This window comes from Miniopterus schreibersii, assembly GCF_964146895.1.
Source record: "Miniopterus schreibersii genome assembly, chromosome: 13".
Classification (NCBI taxonomy): Eukaryota; Metazoa; Chordata; class Mammalia; order Chiroptera; family Miniopteridae; genus Miniopterus; species Miniopterus schreibersii.
In genome coordinates this window covers 20,269,970-20,289,100 of record NC_138113.1, presented here as the reverse complement: position 1 = coordinate 20,289,100, position 19,131 = coordinate 20,269,970, and the positions used below count along the sequence as shown (strand labels likewise).

Sequence of the window (19,131 nt, the reverse complement as noted above, 5' to 3'; positions counted from 1 at the left end):
ACAAGTCCAGGAAGCACAGAGGGTCCCAAACAAGAAGAACTCAAAGAGACCCACAGCAAGACACATCATAATTAAAATGCCAAAGGTTAAAGACAAAGAGAGAATCTTAAAAGCAGCAAGAGAAAAGCAATTAGTTACTTACAAGGGAGCACCCATATGACTGTCAGCTGATTTCTCAACAGAAACTTTGCAGGCCAGAAGGGAATGGCAAGAAATATTCAAAGTGATGAAAAACAAGGATCTACAACCAAGATTTCTCTACCCAGCAAAGCTATCATTTAGAACTGAAGGTCAGATAAAGAGCTTCACAGATAAGAAAAAGCTAAAGGAGTTCATCACCCCCGACCAGCACTACAGGAAATGTTGAAGGGTCTTCTTTAAGAAGAAGCTAATGAACAAAAGAATCTGATGAACTAAATAGATGTAGAGACATTGACGCAGGCAACAGATGATCATATTTCAGAGGAAAGAGGAAAGGGAGGGTGGAAGGTGGGAAGAGATTAGCCAAAGAAGTTATAGGCATATATGCATAACCCATGGGCACAGTCAATAACAGGGTGAAGGTCTGGGGAGGGGATGGGAGTGAGGTGGAGGGGGTCAATTGGGGGGGGAAAATGGGACACCTGTAATATTTTCAACAATAAAGATAAATTTAAAAAATAAATAAATAGATAATAAATAAATAAATGGCAAGTCAAATACTGCATATTATTAAGAGGAGTCAAAGATTGAAAGCTTATAAAGCAAATTCTCCTACTCTGCCTTACACGTTGTTTCCACATTAAAGGTCTAGATTAAATTTAGGCTTAGCCCAGCCGGCGTGGCTCAGCAGTTGAGCGTTGACCTAGGATCCAGGCGATCGGGGTTCGATTCCCGGCCAGGGCACATGCCTAGGTTGCGGGCTGAAGCTGATCAATGACTCTCTCATCATTGATGTTTCTATCTCTCTCTCCCTCTCCTTTCCTCTCTCTGAAATCAATAAAGATATATTTTAAATAAATAAATAAATAAATAAATAAATAAATAAATAAATAAATAAATAAAATTTAGGCTTAACAATTAGACAACTAGAAAAATATCAAAGGTCTAGCCCGGCTGGGCGTGGCTCAGCAGCTGTTGCCCTAGGATCCAGGCGATCGGGGTTCGATTCCCGGTCAGGGCACATGCCTGGGTTGCGGGCTGCAGCCGATCAATGACTATCTCATCATTGATGTTTCTATCTCTCTCTCTCTCCCCCTCTTCTTTCCTCTCTCTGAAATCAATAAAGATATATTTTTAAAAAAGAAAAATATCAAAGGTCTAAAGGAGGGCAGAAAGCTTAAGCAGAAATCAGATATATTTAGTGCAAATGGTTAGACACTCTGTCCTTGTTTTAAAAAAAATATTTTTTATTGATTTGTAGATAGAGAGGAAGGGAGATGGAAGAGAAAGATAGAAACATCTGTGATAGAGAAATTGGTTAGGTGCCTCTTGCATGTCCGCTTCTGGGGATCAGGCCCCAAACTGGGGCATGTGCCCTGAGAATCAAACCAGTGACCTCTTGGAGCATCGGACAACACTCAATTCACTAAGCCACACCAGTCAGGCCATATTTTAAACTTAAGACCTCAGAGAGGAGAAGAGGATAGATTCATTCTGCCACGATTTACAAGAACTCAGGGCCTCCTGGCCCTGGTCTTACAATTACTTCCCAGGATAAGGGTCAATTTCTCCCTTTATAATACTGGCCTTCATTCTATGTTGAGCAGATAAAAGTTGCTACGTCACAGACTTGCTAAATAAATACTTTAAGGTTTACCAGATTTCTAAAACAAATAAAATATTCCCAGCATCAACACTGTATATTATTCACAAGTTTCTACTTACAAAGTCTTGACGTATATCGTTGAAGTCTTTGCCATATTTTTCCAGTGCCTCTTCAAATAAACTAGCTTCAGAGGCTGACCATTCTTCCATTTCATCTCTGCATAAAACAGGTCCTCCAAGTGGCACTAAGACACTAATTGCACTGCTCAAATCATAGCTGTGTCTATACAATGTATCCATAGCATGAAACTAAAGAAAACAAACAAAACAGAGAGAAAAGATCAGCCATAAATGCAAACTTCCTAGATTTAAGAATGAAATACTAAAGTGTATGATGCACTTAACAATAATATACTTACATAATATTTATTTTCTCACATAATTAAGAAAAATTTGAACAAGATTACTTAACAATTATTTAAAATATCATTTACTGCTGAAAATGTTCATTTGCGCCTTTTAAGGTGTGTTTTATTTTGTTTTTAATGCATCCATTTATTATAGCAACCTAACTATGAAGATCCAGGACCTCCAGGTATTACATTGGAAGCCCAGAAAGTTTATTATCCTTTCTGTTAAAATGCCAAAGTCGCTTCAGCTATTATACAGGGCTGACACAACAGCCTTCCTGAAGGAGGGAAAAAATAGGATATGTATCAGAGAGTGAAAATAAAAATTCTCAGGTTGATTTAAGAGAATGAGGTACTAAAAAAAGAGAAATGGAAAGAAATAAATGGAACTGAGAATGAATGATAGTAAGACAAAACAAAATTACACATCTGTGTAAAGCAAACAAAACAAAATTATCCATGTTAAAGAGTGAACTTGGTTGACGTTTTTAAAACCTAGAACAGATGAGCAAGCATGCTTGGAACAGCTAGGTTCGGGGTGGAGCGGGTCCTGTATATTTCAAGGGAGAGTGATTTGAAGAATAATTTGAAAGGTTACAATAATGTAATTGGCTTTTTGCAAAAGTACCTTGGGTCTAGCATTTTCTTCCCATCAGAAGCAAAAACAAACTAGGTTCCAAAACTTTAAGTTCTGAAAAACTTGATGGTTTTTCTACTGGAGAGAAAGAGATCCATCCATAACATGTGTGTACATTTGTATGGGCAGCAGGAAAATTGCAAAATAGGACAATTAGTTCTGTCTCTGGATAGGCATCTGGTTGGTGCAGGTACGGCCAACAAAGTGATTATATCTTTGCCATGTAAGAACTAGTTCTATTTAAGCTTTCTAACATATGAAAGCCAAGTCTTGCAGCATTTTTTTTTACACAAAAAAAATCTACAGATATTAAAAATTTCACAAATGGTGAGGTATCACATCTATGCAACAACAAGTGTCTTAAAATTTAGTTTATAAGTGATCCCTAAATATCTGGTAGGGGTCAGCAGACAGTTTTCTCCTGGTACAAGAGCATAAAATAAGCTCAAATATCAACTAACATCTATTAAAAAATAAAATATTATTAGCAAAAGTATGCATTAAAATATATATTTAGCCCGGCTGGGCGTGGCTCAGCAGTTGAGCATCAACCTGGGATCCAGGCAATCAGGGTTCGATTCGCGGTCAGGGTACATGCCCGGGTTGCAGGCTCGATCCCCAGTCAGGGGAGTGCAGGAGGCAGCCGATCAATGGCTCTCTCATCATTGATGTTTCTCTCTCTCTCTCCCTCTTCTTTCTTCTCTCTGAAATCAATAAAGATATATTTATATATATATATATATATATATATATATATATATATATATATATACACATATATATTTATACCGTGATATATTAAGACACTGAATAAGAGTACAGAATATAAATTTGTTGACAGAGTTAAAGGCAGGATTTAGGACCTGTAGACATGTTTAGGTTCAGTAACTAACTGCTTTAACAAGGGTTGGCATCTCACTTAAAATAAATCATTGGACTCAAATAAACAATCTAAACTTACACCTGAAGGAACTAGAAAAAGAAAAATAAGCAAAGCTCAAAGTGAGTAGAAGGAAATAAGAAAGATCAGACTAGAAACAAACAAAATAGAATCTAAAAAAATATATACAAAAAAATCAATGAAACCAAGGGCTGGTTTGTTGAAAAAGTAAAAAAAATTAATAAACCTTTAACCAGACTTAACAAAAAAAAGAGAGGAGCCAAATAAAATCAGAAATGAAAGAGAAGTGACACCACCACAGAAATAAAGGATTATTAAGAAAATACTTTGAAAAATTATATGCGAACAAATTAGATAATATTGAAGACATATAAATTCCTAGAAATATATAATCTTCCAAGAATGAGTCAAGGAGAAAAAATCTAAACAGATCAATAACTACTAACAAAACTGAATCAGTAATCAAAAAACTCCCTACAAACAAAAACGTCTTGGACCAAATGGCCTCACAGGTTAATTTTACCAAACAGCAAAGAAGAATTAACACCTACCATTCTCCAGCTATTCCAAATAAGGCTCTCAAGCTCATTTTATGAGGCCAGCATTACCCTTATTGCAAAACCAGATACAAAGTAAGAAAATTATAGGTCAATATCCTTGATGAAGATAAATGCAAAAATCTTCAACAAAATATTAGCAAGCCAAATTCAGCAATACATTAAAAAGACCATACACCATGATCATGTAGGATTTATTCCAGGCCTTCAAGGTATATTCATTATCTGCAAATCAATTAACATAACACAACCATGTAAACAAAATGGCAGACAAATATTATATGATCATATTAATAGAATGCAGAGAAAGCATTATGACAAAATCCAGCATCCATTTGTGATAAAAACTGTAAGACACGTGGGAATAGAGGTAACATATCTCAACATAATAAAGGCGAAATGTGACAAACGCACAGCTAACAACATACTCAATGGGGAAAAGCTAAAAACATTTTCATTAAGATCAGGAACAAAACAAGAATGTCTACTTTCACCACACTTATTCAACATAGTATGGGAAGACCTAGCCACAGCAATCAGACAAGAAAAAGAAACAAAAGTCACCAAATTAGGAAGAAGTAAACTGTCATTATTTGCAGATGACATAAGAGAACCCTAAAGATTCCAACCAAAAAACTATTAGAACCAATAAATGAATTCAGAAAAGTAGCAAGAAACAAAATTAATATTCAGAAAATCTGTTGCATTTTTACACATCAATAATGAATGATCAGAAAGAGAAATTAAGAAAACAATCTCATTTATAATTGCATAAAACAAAATACCTAGAAATCAATTTAACCAAGGAGTTAAAAGACATTAAAGAAAGAAACTGAAGAAGATACAAATAAGTGGAAGCATATTCGGAGCTCATGGAGAGGAACAATTAACACTGTTACAATGACCATGCTACTCCAAGCAATTTATAGATTCAACACAATTCCTATCAAAATACCAATGACATATTTCACAGAACTAGAACAAATAATCCAAAATTTTATATGGAACCACAAAAGACACCAGATAGCCACATCAATCTTAAGATAAGCGAAGTTCAAGGAATCACATTCCCTGATATCAAACTATACTACAAGGCTATAGTAATCAAAACAGCATGCTTCTGGCATAAAAACAGACAGATCAGTAGAACAGAATAAAGAGCTCAGAAATAATTATTTAACCAATTAATATTTGATACAGGAGCCCGGCCGGGCATGGTTCGGCGGTTGAGCGTTGACCTAGGACCCAGGCGATCGGGGTTCGATTCCCGGTCCGGGCACATGCCCGGGTTGTGGGCTCAATCAATGACTCTCTCATCATTGATGTTTCTCTCTCTCTCTCTCTCCTTTCCTCTCTCTGAAATCAATAAAGATATATTTAAAAAAAAAAAAATATTTGATACAGGAGACAAGGACATACAGTGGGGTAAAGACAGTCTATTTAATAAATGGTACTGGGAAAACTGGATATATGCAAAAAAATGAAAGTAGACCACCTTCTTACCCCATATACAAGAATAAACTCAAAATGGATTAAAGACTTAAATATGAGACTTGATACCATAAAAATCCTAGAAGAAAACATAAGCAGTAAAATCTCTTACATTTCTCTTAGTAATATTTTTTCTGATATATCTCCTCAGGCAAGGGAAACAAAAGAAAAAATAAACAGGACTACATCAAGCTAAAAAGTTTTTACACAGAAAAGGAAACCATCAACAGAATAAAAAGACAACCCACTGAATGGGAGAACATCTTAACTAATGATAGGTCTAATAAGGGGTTAATATCCAAAATTTATAAAGAATTCAGACAACTCAACGCCAAAAAAACGAACAATCCAATTCAAAAATGGGCAGAGGACCTCAATAGGCATTTCTCCAAAAAGGAAATACAGATGGCCAATAGACATATGAAAGGAAGCTCGATGTCACTAATCATCAGAGAAGTGCAAATTAAAACCAGAATGAGATACCAGGTCATACCTGTCAGGATGGCTACCATCAAGAAATCAACATGCAAGTGTTAGGGAGTATGTGAAGAAAAGGGAACCCTCGCGCTGTTTGTGGGATTGCAAATTGGTACAGCCATTTTGAAAAACACTATGGAGGCTCCTAAAAATATTTAAAATAGAACCACCTTATGACTCAAGCAATTCCACTTCTGGGTACTTATCCAAAGAAATCCAAACACCAATTTGAACAGATATATGCATCCCTATGCTCACTGCAGCATTATTTACAATAGCTAAGACCACTGACCACGTAGTCTTTTGCTGTATGTGTCATAATCATGGAATAATTTCAACTTTCAACTGAATTTCTTCTCACTCTTCTGTAGCAGGGGTTACAAACTGTTAGTATTCTTTATTCTTTTTTCATCTTTATTCTTTGCTTGTGCTCTGCAAACTCCAGCATCAAACTCCACTTCTCCAATCAACTTTCTCACTTGACAGACTTAGCAGTTTAGCTGTCAGGATGTTCTTATGTACTGTTACGGCATCCCTGAAACGAAATGATTCTTGTTTCTGGACACATGACTTATGAAAGTGAAAAGAAAGCTCAACAGCACTTAGCGACCCTTCAATTATACTGTATTTATACACGATCTGTTTTAATCCTCGCCTGAGGATATGCTGAAAGAGAGAAAGTGAGACGAGAGAAACACCCATCAGCTGCCTCCCCCACGCCCCGACTGGGAATCGAACCTGCTACCTGCCGGTGTTCTGGACAACACTCCAACCAACTGAGCAACCCAGCCAGGGCCATAAGTGATTATTTTTAAAACTCCTAAATTTACAATGAATAACAAAACTAAAAAAAAAACACTAAATGGTATTCAAAATCAATAATTATACAAATTTACTATGTTGCTGAGATTCCTTAGGAGGTAGAAGTAATTTTTATAATTAACGAGTGGTCTGAAACCAAAAGTGACAGAATTAAATGAGTTTTTCTCAGCTGATATTATACCAACCACTCAAAGCATGAATGGATTTTCAGTCTTTTGTTCATGTTAGATGAATGAAAATGCTTTTCATATAGGCACTTTTAAAATTGATGATGAGCTACTTATCTAATAAGGCTTCAAAGGACCAAAGTAATAACTTAGCCTTTATAAGTGGTTATGACCAAAATCTCAAGTGATTAAATATCTGTTCTTTACAGAGTGTGTCTGTGTTACTGAACAGTCAAGTAAGCATTTGCTTTTGGAAGACAAGCTCCTGTGTTGTGTTACAAATCAAATGGAAAGAATGGGTTGGACTCAGCTGACCAGGAGCTATGAAACCTCCAAAGTCCACATTTATTCCATAGCCCAGAAGAGAGTGCAGTAATGATCAGTATATGTACAAAATAAACATCCTACCAGGCACATGCACTGTGGAATGACTAGGCAATAATTCTGTTAAAATCGGTGACCAACTTCACAAAGGAAACCAGGGGATCACATTATTTTCTAGGAGTCCCTATTAACTTCATCTTTCTGGCACACATAGCAGTTTCTTTTGAATGGACTTTTATAGTCTAATCTTACCCTGAAAGGTATTAGTAAAACATGGAAGACACTTTCTATAATAGAAGAGACAACACCCAGTAGTAAAGACTCACAGAAATAAGCTAAAAAAAGATGTAGGAGTTTGACATATAATCAATGACTATGGTTTATCGGTAATATAATAAAAACTCAAAAAGCTAGTTACACTAGAGAACATACTGGCTGATTCCATTTATATGGACTTTGAGAAGAGTAACAATTAATTACTCTTAATTGTTGAGATACGTCTGAATAGTCACTACCGCAGAAGGGGAATGGGGGACCACTGACAGAGCAGGGGCATGAGAAAACTTTTTAGGATTCAGGATTGGTATTTTTTATCTAGACCTGGGTGGTGGTTACATTATTACATGTATACATATGTAAAAATGTATAAGCTGTGTACCTAAAGTGTAGGGTACTTAATACACTTTACTGTATGTATACTTTAGTTTAAAATAAGATAGAACTTAAAAACTAAACGTAAAAAAAATGAAAGTCTTCCCTCCAGATAAAACAGAGTTACCATCTTTTCATAATGTCTATACAGATAACATACTATAAGATCCATTCAAATCTGAATTTTAAAAATCATAAGAACAAGCTGTTTTCTTTGCTAAATAGCACTGAAGGTGTTGTCACATTTCATCTCATTCATAACAGATGGAGATGACAAACAGAAATATTTTAGGAGAAAGACTGACAACGAAATCCTGGCAGTGAAATTCTCATCTTTTGTTCACTAAGCAGAATCACACTATGGTAGACTGGGTTATTCTTCAGCAAATATTCACATCCTCCCCTGGACCTCCATAGGAGGGGATTCTTGCACTCCATTGATGTTGGACCTGGGGCACGTGGCTTGACTGGCCAATAGGATGTTTAGATATGTGACTTAACAGAGCCCTGAATGTGTTCATGCATTTCAACTTGCCTTCTTGTGCTACTGACTTTTGCCAACAGAAGACAAGACACATGCAGGAGATCTGGTCGCAAACTGCCGCTTGGCACCTAAATCAGCCCAGTCTAGTTCAGCAGAATCCCAAACAAAGTGTGTACAAAAAAATCAGTGCTCGTTGTTGTAAGCCACTGAAGTTCTGGGCAGTATAATGGATACTGTGTATTCCCTTTGAGAATAAAGAACCTATTCAGCCAGTGCTAGAAGTGCTGTGAAGAGACAGCCCCAGCTGTTGGATGATCTCAATTTAAGATTCATCACCCAAGGCCATGCTTTCTTCTTGGGGCAGCCTTCACCCAATGATGCAGGAGTGTCAAGGCCCAGTCTTCAACTCTTCAGAGCAACCCAGGGAGTCAGCTGAGGCCTTCATTCAGACTGTACCAGAGCCTACCTCCTCCCTCTATTCAGTCCTGCCAGGTGTTTATCCCAAGGATCCTCCCTAATAAATTTCCTGCCTGCAAATCTCTATCTCAAAGTCTGTTTTTCCCAGGAACCCAACCTGTATTGTGTAGCATTATTTTGATGACAGCTAGCTGATACACATATATAGTCAATACTAACCATTAATTTGCTCAGAATCTTACAAAAACTTTCTATGTATACCTCCAGCACAAATTACAGCATTCTGAATATCAAATCTATTTAAAAACTAATGAGCATTATTGAGCATATGGGTTTTTTCCAAGCAGAAGGTGAATATAAACTCTCATGAGTAAACCTCAAAGCATGATTAAGGGAAAATTTCTTCTATATAAAAAAGAAATGTTATGTGTCTTTTTTGTTGTTGTTGTTAATCATCACCCAAGGATATTTTTTCCATTGATTTTCTAGAGTGGGAGGGGACATCAATTGGTTGCCTTCCGCACACACACCAACCAGGGCCAGGGAGCGAACATGCTGCCAAGGTATGTGCCTTTGACTGGGAATTGAACCCGTGATTCTTCGGTTTGAGGGCCAATGCTCTAACCACTGAGCAACATCAGCCAGGACTATGTGCCATTTTTGTTTCAATGCACGGTAGTCAAAACAAAATTCCTCATTCATCATCAAATTTGTTGCGACTTAGCTGTCATTCACTCACATCAATCTACAAGACCTGGGCCATGTTCTTATGCGTACTCATGCATTTTGATCCTTACCACAAGAAAGCTACGAGGTGGCAGGCTGTGGTAACCCCTTGGTCGTAAAAGTCATTTCCAAACTTACCAAAAGCAGAACTATGGGTTCTTCACCCCTTGGCTGACTCTAGACACAAACTAGACAAATAGATAGCACAACTGTGTGAAGACACTGAAGAACCACCAATGCAGACACGGAGAGGCTAAGATAATTCAGGAAGAGGAAGCATGAAAGGCGAGCTTCCACACTGGCCCTAGCTTTCACCCTGAAGGCATTTTCTGGGCTGCTACAAGGCAGAGACTCAGTTTCCTTTTTACTAGAATGAGATTAAAGGGGGTAAGACCTGGGGAGCAAAATCCTAGGGAAGAGTATATTTCAGGCCCTATAGGAAATCACAACATACTACAAGAATTGGTAGCACACTTGTTCCCTGACCACAACCCCCAAGGCAGTTAAGGTAAATTTATGAAGCTCATTTCCTTGGAAATTAACTCATAACCCAATGCAAAATTATAAAGTATATTAGAAAATACTTAGAAGCAAATGACAATGAAAACACTACTTATCAAAATACATGATACTGTCAAGGTGGTAATTAGAGGGACAGTTACAATCTTAAATATTGATAAGTAGACTAATAAAATTAGTGAGCTAAAAAATGGTTTTAAAAATCTGGAACAGGAATATCAAAGTAAACCCAGAGAAATGCAGAAGGAAGAAAATAAAAAAGAACAAAAATAGAAAAACACACAATACAGAAAATCAAAATCGACTAAACTGAAATCTCATTCTTTTAGACAATAAAAGAAAAATCTCTGGTAAAACTGTCAAGAAAAAATGGTAAACCACACTAAAAACAGGACTGAAAAGCTATTTATAGCTACAGACATAGCAAATTTTTCTAATTAAAAATACTATTAAAAACTGTTGATAAATTTGAAACTTAGGAAAAAATGGAAAAATCTCCTAGACTGACATAACTGACCAAAATGGTCTGAAGTGGAATAAAATGTTATTCTACTTACAACCACAACCCAAACTGAGGGACATTCAGTAGTAGTAGTAGCAGCAGTAGTAGTAATAACAGCCTGTACTTTTCAAAATGCCATTGTTATGAAAGACAGAAAGAAGGAACTGTTCATTCAGGATTGAAATAAATTAAAGAGATATGACTACTAAATGCAGTAAGTGATTCTCAAGTAGACCTTGAACCAGGAAATTTTTTTCTTTTGTTATAAAGGACATGAACTGAAACAACTAGCAAATCTGACTCAAGCCTCTAGATTAGTTAACAGCACCACAGCAATATTCACTTCCAGGGTCTGACTACTGTGCTATGGCTATACAAGAGAATACCGTGATTCTTTTACAACTGTCTCTTCAAATACTTAGCAATAATGGGGCTTCCATTATGAAATTTACTCTGAAACTGTTCAGAAATAATAATAATATGTAGATATAGAGGGAAAGAGAAGGAAAACGTATTAAATGTTACCATCTGGGGGATCTTGGTGAAGGCAATATCGGAAGTCTTACTACTATTTTTGTATTATCTCAAAATAAAAAGTTTTTTAAAAAACTATAAACCCAAGCCTTCATTAACTCACACTTACAAATCCAAATCTCTTCATCACTAACCCTAGACAAAGCACTTAAAACAATTTTCATTATATTTCCCCATAATTTAGATCTAAGTGATTTTTCTGATGCTTCTTAAATTCATGGAAGAAAAAGTAGAGTGAAAGGCTATATATAACAAAAAAACCCACTAAGCTTAAATTTAAAAGAAAAAGATAGATAAATAGGCCTTAACACACACAAACAATTCTCCGAGGACAGTTTGCAGTATTTCTAAGCTCATTTAATATCATTTTAACATTATTTTCTGCAATAGATCATCAGACAAAGAGAAATGTGCCTAATGTAGAATATTACTGCCTTAATGATGTATTTAGAAGAAAGGAAAATTTCATGTTTCATATTTTTTACTGCAACAGTAGTCCATTAGGTCTAATTTAATTTTACACCTTTGCAAACACAGATAGTACTCATCAGCAAATTGACTTTTAAAAAACTTCTATGAATTCTCATTTTACCAATTTTATATTCATTTTAAAGACTAGATTTCTGGTGTAAGTTAATGCCTAAAATGTTAACCAAAAGACTTATATTCTGCGGAGTACAATTTCTCTAAATAACGTAATGACTGTGATTTGCAAGCTCTCCTCAAATCCCCAGTACTCTCAAGGTCCTAAATGAAATGTGTGACTTGAATAGGGCTCTCAAATAAAGAGAATCAAGTACAAGATTAATGGCTACCAGTTTTACAAAGAGTTCATATCTGAAGAATAAAATTAGTATTGGTTAAATCAACTTTCTCTTTTCTCTAAGTTTTTCTTGAAGGGAAAATTTTTACTGCAAAAATTATAGCTTGTTGTAAGGAGAAATTATAGAGTGATTTTCTTGTAACAATCACACTAAAATGTATGGTTAATCATGGCCTAAGGACCATATTCAAACTTGATAATCTACTACAATGACAGTAAAAATGGCATCACAAAACCCCTTTCAGACAATCAATAATGCCACAAAATCAGAACAAAGGAAATGAGATTCAACAAAGATTGAGGGGGAAATGCATCATTGTCATCATCATCATCTCGACAATAACAACTAATATTTATTGAGCGCTTACATTGTGCCAGACACTGTTCTAAATTATTTACAAGCATTATCTCATTTAACCCTCAAGCTAATGCTACATGTAAGTCAGAGACGGACTCTTCAGGAAGCTGTAAAGAGGGTGCCAGAGGTCTTGTTCAGGACAGTGAGGCACCACCTGCTTTCTTTCCCAGTGAGGACAGGGCCTGGGATGGGGCTTCAAGAGGCATATGAGCCTAGTATTTGTGAACATTACCTTAAATGAAGGCACATAATCTGTTGATTCTAATTTTTTCTGGAATGTTGATGGAAGCTCAAAAAAACTTGTGACACAGCAGTAAATCAGGTGTCTTCCACCCAATCTGGGCAGCTAATGTCAGAGAGCTCTATGCCCCTCAGAGAACCCACGGCCCAAGAAAATCAGCCCCAAGACATGCTCTGGGGAGCTACTAGAGTTCCATCAAGTTCTATATGCTTGGATACATGTATTAGCAACTTACAGAGATATGTCTATAATACCTCTTCTTGTCCATCCATAACCCCCTGAAGTAGGGCAGCTAGGTTTTCTTATTATTCCCGTTGCAGATGAGGAAACTTAGACACAAGGAGGTTAAGTCACTTGCATAAGGCTATATGGATCACAAGCTACAGGTCCAGGTGAAGGGAAACCACAGTATCATAAAAGCATATCCATTTGTACACTCATGTTCGTAGCATTATTTGCAGCAGCCAAAGGTAGAAGCAACCCAAGTTTCTATTGATGGATGAATGGATAAACAAAATGTGGTGTACGCATACAATGTAATATTATCATTCAGCCTTGAAAAGGAAGTGCTGACACACACTACAACATGGACGAAACTTAAATGACATTAACTAAGTGAAATAAGCAAGTCGCAAAAGGGCAACTATTGTATGAGGTATCTAAAAAAGTCAAATTCAGAGACAAGAAGTAGAATTGTGGTTGCCAAGGGCTAGGGAACAGAGCAATGGGGAGTTGTTATTTAATGTGTACAGAGTTTCAGTCAGGGAAGATGAAAAAGCTCAGTAGATGGATGGTGGTGATGGCTGGTTGCACCACAATGTGGATGCTTGATGCCAGAGAACAGTGCCCTTACAAGGGGTTAAAATAATAAATTTTATGTCATATATATTTTACTACTACAATTTTTAAACAACTGTTTCCAATACCTAAATCCTTCTGTAACTCCTGGTCTTCAGACTATGTGTGTTTAGCTCTGGTGATACAATGATATTAGAATTAAAATATACATCACTCTTAATGATGAGATACACTCGGTAAAAGATTAAAAAATGCTTAGGACAATGGAATAAAAATACTCCAACAACCTTTTTAAAAAATATATATATACACACACACACACACACACACACACACATACATATCTTTATTGATTTCAGAGAGAGGAAGGGAGAGGGAGAGAGAGAGAAACATCAACAATGAGAGAGTAATTGATCAGCTGCCTCCTGCACGTCCCACAATGGGGATGGAGCCCACAACCTGGGCATGTGCCATGACCGGGAATCGAACCGTGATCTCCTGGATCATAGGCCAATGCTCAACCACTCAGTCACACTGGCCGGGCCCAACGACCTATTTTTTAAAAATCTTTCCCAGAGATAGAAATTAATTTGTTCATTCTCACATATTTACTGAACACCTAGTATATATCCCTAGTATATATGTATATGTTTGGTACTAGAAATTCAACAATGAGGAAAAACAGGTATAGTCACAATATTAATGAATATTAATTACAAACTGACATGTAGAGAATGGAAAGGGGAAAAAGGGACATTAAGCAGATAATCACAAAAATGAGTGTTTAATTATGAACTAGCACAAAGGAACATGGTTGGTTCTCTGCATGAGCACATCACAAAGTAACCTGCCCCAGACTAATGGATTAGACAAGATTTGAAAAAAGACTGAGAGTTAACTAGATGGGGCTGTGAGAGTATCCAGGCAAAGGGAACTGAACGTGCAAAGGTCCTGTAGCAGGAGGCAAACCATGGAACCAAAGGAAGGATACAGCCTGGGTGGAGCCCAGAGGACACAGAGGGGAGTATGTGGGTAAGGGACTGAAGAGACAGGCCAGGCAAAATCCCAGTCCTGTTAACTTTAAGGACCTGGTTATTTTTACCCTAAGTGCAATTAAAAGCCACTGAAAGAATATAAGATAGGAGACAGCAAAATCAGAGCTGCATTTTAAAAAGATCAGACATAATATAGGAATTAGAGATGTTTCAGGATAAAATTTTCTCCCTACTAAATCAACACAGCCTGACCTTTCCCAGAATCAGACTTAGCATCGGGAAGCCTGTTTCTAGCCCTGATTCTGTCACTAATTAAATGTGAGTCTTTAAGTTACTTCACCATTATGTCTAATATTATCTATCCTAGATTTCTAAAGGCCCAAACAACTCAAAAAACTCTTTTTCTGGGATCCACCCTCCAACTGCTTTAGTCCTCAGAGTCCAAGCAAAAGAGAAATCCGGTATCTACACAATTACCTATTCCCCGAAACTGAGGCTTTGCTCCAGCCTTAGCTCCCTGACAATTACATGGCACTCTGCCCCTCCAGCCACATGGGTGCAGACAACAAATAGGAAGTAACAGGCTAGACCATCCACCAATTACTACTTACTAACCATCTCAGGGTTTACTTTGTTCTAAGGAATTCTGTTTCCACAAAGGGGTGGAGGAAAGGTCAATGTAGTTATAAACTGATGATTTTTCTTTGCATAGTGTACAAAGTACCCTTTACTTTTTAATGAAACAAGGGTAAAATCTATGAAGCCTCCATGGCTTCATGTTCTAATAATTATAAATCTTATTATATACCTTAGACTAGCAGTGTTTGAATTCAGTCATGTTCATAACAGATCTCAAAATGAGGACGTTAGATCTAGCAATCTGCTGGCAGCTTAATTACCTGTTCCCAAAACATTACTGGTGATTTGACAAGTGGCATACATTGATTGTCTTGGATAAATGGATGTGTCGGGTTAGGCGTGCTGAAAGCCCAATTGAAGTCCTCACAGATAAAGCAAAAAGAAAACTGCCTACGACAGGCTACTTGGGTTCTTGCAATTCCCCAACCCTGCCCTCTCTGCAGTAGGAGGTCTTCAGATCCATGGTCTGGTCACCTGATGGAGGAAGGCACTAACCTGATCTGTCACAGGCCTGAAAACACTGGAAAAAAAGTAAGAACTTTATTCTCCAAACTCATCTGAATGATAAATCAATTTTCATTTACTGGCACAAAGCAACTTAGCCTTTCACATGCTCTTTTTGGAAAACAATCTGCAAAATTCATATTACCAACATATTAATCAATTTTTAACCAGTCCCACTCATTTTTATAGAAATGCCTCAGGATCTTATATTTTAACATCAAAGTGGAAGGCCTGGTACCAATGGGCAAACAAAAGACACAGATCGTGGCATCTGAAATAACAAAAGGCATCGATTTCTTCCTGCTTTCGCAACTTCTAAAAGATGTCAGTTCTATGGCACTGAAAACATAATCTCAACACAAGAACAACATAAAGAAAGAGTCCAAGTAAAGCTGAGCCTAGAGTAGGCAGAGCAGGAAACCAAGGCATTTACATGTTGCAGACAAAAGAGCAGATCCTCTTCAGTGCTGCCTACTCTAAGGTAGACAACAATAGTACTTAAAGCCAAGCCGTCTTAGAATGAAACAGAAGAGGCAGTCTGGGAGACTAGAGAGAACTCCTCAGGAGGAGTCCAGGACGGATCCAAATCCTCTCTCTGAAACCAGTTGTACAAACAGGCCCAAAAAGAATTTCCTTAACTTCTGAGTATAATTCTGCTTAAAAACAAAAACAAAAAACAGTTGTAGTAATAAATAATTTAGGATATTAGATGTAATATAAAAGTGACCTCCAAATTGCTAAATACTAACAAACAGAAGAGAGAAAAACGCTGGAGAATCTGAAAGTACCCGCCTAGAAGGAGCATAACAGCCAAGACACGCACAAAATGATACTGAAACTAATTAAGACGTACAGGTCGCATCCTCTTTAAAATGTTCTTTCACTGACGGAAAAACACTGAACCTGGAAAATTCTGCCTCTTCCTAGAGAAATTCACCTGCTATCCCACAAGTCACCAGCAGTGGGAAGCAGAGAGTTGCTGCAGCTGCGAACCCAGAACCCACCCACCTGCTCCTCACCTGTCAGACTGGTGTCCAGTAAGTCAGACCCAATTGTCCTAAGAGCTCTGTGCCATCTCAAGAACAGACTTTCTACTCTTACTCTTCATACAAAACAGAGGGAATCTGCTGAACTATAACAGCAATAGCATCCCCAAATACAATCTGAGAAGCATTAACTCATAAAAACAGTATTAAACCATAAGAGACTGGCCCTAGATGGCTTGGCTCAGCGGCCCACAGACTGAAGGGTCCTGGGTTCAATTCGGGGCAAGGGCACACACCTCAGATGCAGGCTCAATTCCTCGCCCCCATCAGCACAGGAGAGGGAGGCAACCAATCAATGTTTCCCTCTCACTTCAATGTTTCTCTCCCCCGCCACCTCTCTCTCCCCCCCTCCATCTCCATTCTCTCAGAAAAGCATTGGAAAAAATATCCTCAATAGAGATTAAAAAAATAAATAAATAAACCATAAGAGGCTGGGCTTCATACAAGGCAACATTAGAAAAAAATTTTCCAAGTTTTTATAATGATATGAAAGAATGCTTATGTTATATTGTTAGGGAAAACATGACGGGTTGGGAGATTCAAAACTCTGATCTAAATGACTTCAACTATGTGTTAAAAAGAAAGTTCACATGGGACTTGTCTTACCGGCTCTCATAATGCATTATAATGTGGTGCCTGTACAGGGACAAATAGATCAACAGAACAAAGACTAGATTAGGAATCCAGAAGCAGACCTAAAGATATCTAGGACTTTCAAATAAGATAGAAGGGGCATTACAAAATCATGAGGAAACAACAAATTTGATAAAAGGTGGTGGGATGATTAATTTTCCGTATGGAGAAAAAATTAATTAGACCCCTACTTCACTCCATTCTTAAAAATAAACTCCATAAATATTTACAATTTTAAAGATGAATAAGACATTAAACCTATTTGAAAAAAACAGAATAATATTCTAGATGAATATTAGACAAAGGACATGAATCCAAAATACAAAGAAGAAAAAAACTAAAGAGCCAATAAGCATATGAAAACATGCTTAACGTCACTAAGAAATCAGGTAAATACAATTAAAATGAGATAGCATCAGGACAGGAAAAATTTTAAGTCTGAAAATACCAAGTGTTGAAGGCAATGTAAAGAAATAGATGAAGAAAGGAGAACACTAACTGGTGTGGGATTATAAATTTTGACCATGGCTTGCAGAATAATTTGGCTGCATGTGGTCAAATAAAAAATGAACACTGCCCTATGAATCACTGTGTATTACTATTTCAACTGTAGTTATTGTCTAGAAAGCTCACCATGCTCACAAAGGGAAATGTGTTGTAATTTTCAATGCAGCATTATGGGTAAGAGAAAACAAATGTTTTTAAAGCACTCCAGATGTTCACTGGTAAGAGAATACATAATGTGGTATAGTATTCTATACAATACTGTAAATACTACAAAGTAGTTAAAATGAGTGAACTAGGTGTGTATTTATTAACATAGCTAGACCTCAAAATTAAGCAAATGGGAAAATTTTACAGAGATAATTTAAAAACACTCAAAACAAATGTGTATGCAGTTTTGGATATATAAATACATAGTAAAACTATAAAAACAGACTAGATACATAGCAGATTGTTATAGTGGCTCCCTCTTGACTGGAGGCAGGGTAGTGGGGTCAGAAGTACAGGAGGCGGAGGAGGAATAGGCCTGGGGCAGAATACTAAAGACTCCAACATGAAGTATAATGGTGGGAAATTTTTTTTTAATCCAAAGAACTAAACACTACTAACACTTGCTTTAGGTGGCATTATGTGGCCTTTCATTACATTATCCTCTGAGCTATTCTGTAATTTCCTTTGATTACTGTTTATAATGCAAAATAATCACTAAAAAAAAAATAAAGAATATATTCTGCTCTGGGTAATGAAAATAAAACCTTTCTTGGCTGCTGCTGTACTGTATTTTCCAATTTTTCATAATAAGCCTATATTAATTTTAGAATTGGGGGAAAATCTTTTGAACAGAAAACATACACAGGTAGTAATAAGACTCCATATAGTTCTGGTCCCACATAAAAACCTGCTGACAGGGCTTTGACATCTTTACAAATGTGACACCTGCACTCTCGCCTCTTTGGTAGACAGGTTCTACACAGCCAAAATGCAAACCTATTTTGAAACTCCCAAACTTTTATATAAAATATCAATGTACCAGCGAAGAGAACAAAACTTGCTTCTATAAACATTCTAGTCTTTGAGAAAGGAGAAAGCTAATCCATAACGGCGATAGACTATTAATGCTCTCATCACTCACCGTAGCTGCACAAAAATACAAGAAAGCATTGTAAGAAACAAATTTCATATACCTTCCAGTATGAGTTTTTGCGTTATTAGGATATTTTGTAGA

At 36.8% G+C, this 19,131-nt stretch overlaps 1 protein-coding gene across 7 annotated transcripts in view; it reads right to left on the bottom strand.

The window, feature by feature from the left end:
• The window catches only part of MTA3 (metastasis associated 1 family member 3), a 134,966-nt gene that overhangs the window by 44,968 nt on the left and 70,867 nt on the right, over nucleotides 1–19,131 (bottom strand). For all 7 annotated transcript variants that reach the window (XR_014000099.1, XR_014000100.1, XR_014000101.1 and 4 more), the window contains exon 9: nucleotides 1,867–2,055. Coding sequence is in view for 4 of the 7 variants with exons in the window: in XM_081155870.1 (XP_081011996.1) it covers nucleotides 1,867–2,055 (189 nt within the window). In the remaining 3 variants the exon portion in view is untranslated. The remainder of the gene's footprint in view (nucleotides 1–1,866; nucleotides 2,056–19,131) is intronic.